The sequence below is a fragment of the Haliotis rubra genome, unplaced genomic scaffold (genome assembly GCF_003918875.1).
Source record: "Haliotis rubra isolate DU_JTF1 unplaced genomic scaffold, ASM391887v1 Scf1233, whole genome shotgun sequence".
Taxonomy (NCBI): domain Eukaryota; kingdom Metazoa; phylum Mollusca; class Gastropoda; order Lepetellida; family Haliotidae; genus Haliotis; species Haliotis rubra.
Window position 1 is genome coordinate 240,064 of NW_025765152.1, and position 7,206 is coordinate 247,269.

Below are 7,206 nucleotides of genomic sequence, written 5' to 3' on the forward strand. Positions count from 1 at the left end.
TCACACATTGTACCCAAGTGGGGATTCGAACCCGGGTATTCGGCGTGACGAGCCAACGCTTAAACCATTAGGCAACCCCACCGCCCCTGTCGCCTCTTACGACAAGCATGGGTTACTGAAGAACAATTCTAAACCGGATCTTAACGGGCAAGTTCGACTAGGTGAGCTAAATAGACGCCTCGGCGTCATTACGTGCCTTAGCTGCCACACGAAATGCCGTTTTCTCATATATTACTTTGATGACTAATTTTTAATACATTTCATGATATCGGTATTCATTTAATGATGTTGAAGTGCAAAGTATATCAGTATTTTTTTCAAGATATTATTTAAATATTAGTTATCAGCAACATTTGCGATATGATTAAAAGAATTGATGATCTGAGGAAAATAATTTAATATTACCACACTTCTGACCAATAATCATATTTTTAATTCAGTTGCAATGCATCAGACCTCAATGCATCAAGTTCAATACAAATTTGAACTGAATAAAACTGACAATTAAACATATTTTTACCTCATTTAGGCAGGACTAGCTGCAAATGCCTTAAATAAGTTGATGACATTGATACTATCACTGATTAGAATGGGACTTCAAGATGTGGCCCATCCAGGATAAAATAGGTCAGGCCATACACATGTGCACACACAACCCAGCCTTCGACCTCTGTTGTGTACAACCCTGAACATGGCCGGCGTCACCCTCTACCTCTACACAGTCGATGCCTTCACTGACGTCCCCTTCAAAGGCAACCCGGCTGCCGTCTGTCCCTTGCCGTCCCAAGTTGTAAGTTTCTCCTCATTATTGCGATACAAATAGCAGCATAAGTTCAACGAGAACACATCCGCCAACCTTTTCATGTGATAACAGTGATGTTGTACAGGTATTATACTGGCTACGTGCAGACAGAAGGATATGACATTTGTTTGTAAAGAGTCTGTTCATTATTGCTAAAACAATTCTAGTCCCCGATTGTCAGGTTAATCTCAATCACTTGCGGAAACCAGCGAGTAACCGAGCGGATGAGCATTAAAGGGAAGTAACTCTAATAACTTTGTCACACAACCCTCACCGTGTGACTTAAGCACGGCCTCAATTCTGCTTTTCAAACATTGTACACCTATTGCTTCATGGTCCAAGCCCTCCCTTAAAGTTCCAAATCAACCAATAACACATTGCTTATATTTTCCTCCACTGTAATATTGCTATTTTGTGCAAATGCCACAGTATATTAAATAAGTCAACACGACAATAAATGTGTGGTGACTATCACTGCAATAATACACCCATCAACACGGTGCAAGTAACAATACATTAAGTAACTGTCACTACAATACATCAAGTAACTATCACAGCAACACTGAAAGTAACTGTCGCAGCAACAATGCGTGCAGGAACTATCACTACGGTATACATTAAAGTAACTATCGCTGACATAGTTTGTTCTTTGCCCTATTAAGATATTATGTTTCAGTTTCTGTTTGTCTCCTCATGCCGGTGCTTTCATACATTTCACTGAAATATGTCTACAGAATCTAGACGATGATATCCTGCAGAAGATCGCCATGGAGATGAACCTGTCTGAAACTGCATTTATCAAACTTTTAGACAAGTCGGATAGTTTCAAGGAAAGTAAGTTTTCATATCGACACGTATCCAAAAGTTGACAGTGTTGGATTATAAGTTTGTCATAAGGGGGCTAACTGACAGAACGCAACATCAGAAGTCTCAGATAGGAGTACAGGTTTACATTGACCTGTAAGGTGAAATAACCACGTAATTGATAGTGGGATGGGATACGACATTATGAAAAAGTTGGCATAACCATCCCATAAACAAGTATATAGTGTACACACAGAAACCTACACAATTGTAACTTAGATCAACATTGACTATTCTTTAAAACCAACACTTTTATGTGAAAATAAACTTGAAAATAAAGTATGAGTTGACGTTAGGGATATTTGATTTCTTTGACGATGAATTTGTTGAGACTTCCATTAAACTAGATTGTATTTTATACGCATATATTCTCTTACCACGGTGTACTTATAACTTATTCTTGACAAGATCTCATTAAGTAGATGAGTAGAGCTCGAGTGTGATTGTCAATATTTCAATTCTTTCACGACGGCCAAGCTTGGCAAATGAGTGATTGAAACACCAGGAACGACAAAGGGGCATTCTGATGTTGGAAGTGGACTAGCATGACAAAAATAACCTTTTCATTAGGTTTTATCCCTTCGCATGTCCCTGGACATACTAACACGGTAATGGTCGCATTGTCGATTCAACAAAATCGATAATTGAGTGCATTATTACCTGTCTTGACAGGTAATACGTTTGGTTTGAGGTGGTTCACTACAAAAGAAGAATTCAAATTGTGCGGCCATGCTACATTGGCATCAGCAGCTGTTTTGTTTGGAAAATTGGGTGAGTAAAAACATGAATTCTGAAACGTCCCCGTATGAGTAACTGAGTGAGTTAAGTTTTACGCAGCATTCAGCAATGTTCCAGCTATATGGCGGCGGTTTGTAAATAATCGAGTCTGGACCAGACATTCCAGTGATCAACAGCGTGATCATCGATCTACGCAGATGGGATACGATGACATGTGTCAACCAGGTCAGCGAGCCTGACCACCCGATCCCGTTAGTCGCCTCTTACTACAAGCATGAGTTGCTGAAGACCAATTCAAACCCGGATCTTCACGGGATGGAAATATTTTCAATTGGCAAGGGTGAGATTGGCCGAAGGAAGCCGGAATAGGCCTAGGAGAAATGCAGATCTTCACAGGGATATGAACTGATTAAGCAATATTTCTAAGTGTATACTTCAGCTTAGTCTGTCTTACAGCGCCTGGAACAAACATATCGAATACATCCCATGCTGATCTATAATATTTAGCAAGTTCGTAAATGGAGAAAGTAGTCTCTCCGTCCCTCCTTAGGTTCAGAGACTAGATGTCTAGTTTATATAACTGCTCGTCAACAGGACATACTCAAAATCAAAATCAACCATATTTTATTTATTCAGACAACAAGCAGGATCGTATCGTGTTTAAGACTCTGAGTGGGGATTTGATTGTTAAACGTGAGGGGGAGTGGATCCACATGGATTTCCCCGTTGGCGCCGCTGTGACAGAGGTGGGTTGGATACACTGTGGCAGAGACCATATATGGTCTCTGATTGTGGTATCTTCGTATTATGATCTGCAAGGTCCAACATCGAGATCACATGTGGATGAGTTAGAGTTAACGCCACTTTCAGTAGCATTTGTTGTATCAAGGCGTGAGAGAATTCAGGAGGCGCATCCAGAGAAATTCGCTGAAGAGCATTCCTCCCTCACCTTTGGACGTCATGAGTTATGTGCACCCCCACTTCTCCAAAATCCTGGATCCGCCCCTGGAATTCCTGCGAGGGACACATGAAGGGGCGCAAGCTGTTGATGTCAACATCATACCGGAAGTGTGAAAAACACGACCACGGTTCTCATGTTGGCAAGCAAATGATCGTAATGAAGATGAATCCGAGATTCGCACCCACGATAGGCGAATTAATTTAGTATGTAATTATACAGACTGCTGAGAAAGCCTTGACAGCCATTCCCCTAACATATTATTTTTGATATCTGATGAACGCAGAATCTCCAGTGTACTTAATATTAAGTCTCGCACATTCAGCATAATTAGCGTCTAGCTATATATAGAATGCTCTGACTAGAACGGTCAGTGTTGACATGAGGTTGGGATTGCTATAAATCACTCAAGAACATCAGCTTCATTTTGGATACTTCGAACAGGTATTTATAGGGCAAACATTTGGTGTCACGCTGAAGACCCGGGTTCGATTCCTCACATGGGTACAATGTGTGAAGCCAGACTCTGGTGTCCCCCTGGAATATTGCTAAAAGCGGTGTAATACCAAACTCACTCACTCACTTTACTGAAACAGGCCAAAGTGGGTGTAGTTTAGCGAAATAGGCTAAAGTTGATGGTGTAGATGCTTAATGGTTATAAATGGGATCAAATTTCGCCGAGATGCTTAGTAACTTTCTATTTCTGTTCTGAGGTATGAAGATTTGTCTGGTTTTTTTCAGGATCAAAGTCAACATGAGCAGTTAGTAGCGGTATGTATTCTTCTTTATAAATCTTTTTCCAGACATTGTTCATTTATATTGATTGTGGGATGTCAAGCATCAACAGGACGATCAGTGTCCATATCGACATTAATGCGATGCAGAGTCCAACACCAGCATGCAACACACATTAAACGGAGTTTATACAGTAGATTAATGTTGACACAATCATGAAACATTATTGTTTGATAGGTCACACAGCTTTCGCATGCACTAACAACATTAACTAGACAATATGTGCTCACTTGTTCACTTCAGTCGTTAGGGGATGTATCGGGCGTGAGCGACATCGTCTACTGCGATTCCCTGCGTTATTTACTTGTACGACTTCATGACGGATGGTCCAGGTAATGTATTCCTTCTTAGCAAACATTATACCTCTTGTCGACCATGTCCATGCCTGCCTGTGTTGTAACCAACAGAAAGATAACTTCATGGAATGTCATTTTCTTACTGTTATAATTTTCTGATAACTTTGAAGAAGAAGAATATTCTTGGTTTTTTATAATATCTATGTATATGAAACGGATGCTCAACCCTCGTGAACTGACTAAAAGAAGATTTAGAAAATATAGAGCGGTGAATGGTTTATTTTCTATCATCACAGAGAAGAATTTGAGTCCTGGACGCCCGATATATCGGCCATGAAGAGATCAACCGATAGAGTGGTTCTTGTCATTGTCACCACCAGAGGGCCTCCCGGTGATGGTTACCAGAGTGACGGTGGCGCCTCCTACGATTTTGTTTCCCGTTGTTTTGTACCTTGGGACGATGTACCCGAAGACCCTGTCACCGGATCTGCGCAGACAGTTCTTGCGCATTACTGGGCACAACAGTTAGGAAAGAATGATTTCTTTAGTAAGTTTGTTTAAGTGAAATGTAAGATTTAATTTATGTTATAGGATACCTTGACTAGTAAGAGAAGATCTAGGGATACCTTCTTGCATGTGACGTGTGTTTTTTACTTCATGTATATTGCGTTACGAGTTCATTTCCAGGGTGAAACGCTTTGGGTTTAAGGGGAAACCGGATCCACTGTGACGTCAGTAAATAAGCACTAAAGACAAAATAATACTTCAAAAAGCATACTGAAATACACGGGGCTATAAACATAATCAATCTTCCTTAATACTTTGTGACATAAGTATGAACATGTTACAAACTAGTGGTATGAATATCATGACACGCCGTTTTCCTCATATGTTTGGCAAATTACCCGAATCATCCATATTTTGGTATGAAACATAATTTCCCCAGCTCTATACAGATGCTCGTTGCCTTCACTGACGTGATAGGTGTGTACGACATAGGGCACTTTCCCTCCAGCTGAGCGTAGTGATATAACAATATCTGCTGAAAGGGTTGTTAAGCCCAGCGCCTTCACTCAATGACACCTTTGGTCCTTCGACCAGATACAGCTGAAAGATTTAAGTGACACATTTGGTCCTTCGACCATCTACTACGGATAGATTACATGACACATTTTGTCCTCTGGCCTGGAAGATTTAAGTAACCGTGGTAATGCCTCTGCAGCTAGTAGTGTATTACATAGGTAATCTGTAAACTGTCCCTTACGAGGGGGATAATATAAGTAGGTGAATGCACTGTTACCAGCATTGCAGTCCTGTTCGTAGACTAATGCTTAGTCTCAGAATATATGTAATTTTGATAGTAACAAACAAGCCCATTTATATTGAAAAGGAGCCCCAGGGAGACCAGAGATTCAGAACCTGAACCTGAGGAAATCTAGACTTGCTGTATTTAGGGCTTTAGCATTGCAGAGAGGGCTTGGCAGTAGGGAAAATAATGTGGTTGAGGGACTGTGAGACAGGCTATCCTGGTCGCCGCCTTGTAACAATTAAACCAAATTTCAAAACAATCTTCTTTCTTGTAGCGAGGCAGTGTTCTGCACGCGGTGGGGAGATCGTGGTCAAGCTGAGAGGTGACCGGGTGGAACTTCTGGGTAAAGCTGTCTTTGTCATGGACGGAGTGATGAAACTGTAGCCATAGTAACCAGAAACAGCCGGACATAACTACAATTGTTCAGTGATATAATGAATACATATCCTGCTTTGTTGGGCTCAATCCTTGCCATTACAAAACATGCGCCCATTCTCAATAATACCTCATCTGGTTCATATTTCATGTTTGTGTTGCTGTGAATACAATCGTATTTTTCACGATCATCTAAAGAGTTAGTTTTTTTTAAAAGAATCTATGCTGTAAAAGTATTTCGAATTCTTTAATTCCATTTCTAACATGACCATGGAGTATGCTTAATTCTGGATGGTTATCAATAAAATGAAATTATTTGTATATCTCATTACAACTGATATATTACTTGTAACTCTAATTACAGTAAATAATGCAATGATTGTTCAGAAAGCGGAATTGTTTGGCACACAACTTAGCTTTTCGGATGTTTCCTATTCAGGTGGTTGGCTGTCACGTTTCAAATCTCGTTTCTCTCTCTCCAAGAAAAACTATCAGGGCGAAGCAGCTAGTTCAAATAAACCGGCAATTTCAAAAGGGAGAGAAGAGTTGAAATCAGTGCTCAAGAATTACGAGCCTGATGATATCAAACAGTAACACAAGCTTTTGAACAGGCAAACAGTTTGCTGACTTTCTACGAATGTAATGGCGACGAAGGTTCTGTGAATTTAGTGATGGACTTAGTGAAGAAACTGGAAGAAATCAAACCAAGAAAACAAAACACCTATCACAGAAATAATGTGCTACGTGGGAAATGTAAAGATGTGAAGTAAGATGTATAATGTGTGTCAACGTGTTGAAAGAATGTTTATTGGTGGTGTATTTATAGGTTGTGATTCATTGTTTTTACTATTGACTATTGATTTATTGATATACATACATGCACGTGAATACGTTTTCGATATACATCGTCAGTACGTTTTGCTTGTTTGATCCAGTTAACCGGGCGCCTCGCTATCCGGACGATTTCCAACCGCCTCCGTGGTGTAGTGGTTAGAGCGTCCGCCCGGAGGAACGGAAGGTCGCGGGTTCGATCCCCGGCCGCGTCATACCAAAGACGTTAAAATATGGT

At 40.5% G+C, this 7,206-nt stretch overlaps 1 protein-coding gene across 1 annotated transcript; it reads left to right on the forward strand.

The window, feature by feature from the left end:
* Window positions 1-629: 629 nt before the first annotated feature.
* On the forward strand, window positions 630-6,328 carry LOC124266152 (phenazine biosynthesis-like domain-containing protein 1). The gene is made up of 8 exons (XM_046700960.1): window positions 630-790; window positions 1,537-1,636; window positions 2,339-2,437; window positions 3,041-3,150; window positions 4,104-4,133; window positions 4,401-4,489; window positions 4,750-5,000; window positions 6,037-6,328. Exons 1-8 carry the CDS (start codon window positions 692-694, stop codon window positions 6,144-6,146), a joined length of 888 nt encoding a protein of 295 aa, XP_046556916.1. The 5' UTR covers window positions 630-691; the 3' UTR covers window positions 6,147-6,328.
* The last annotated feature ends 878 nt before the right edge of the window (window positions 6,329-7,206 follow it).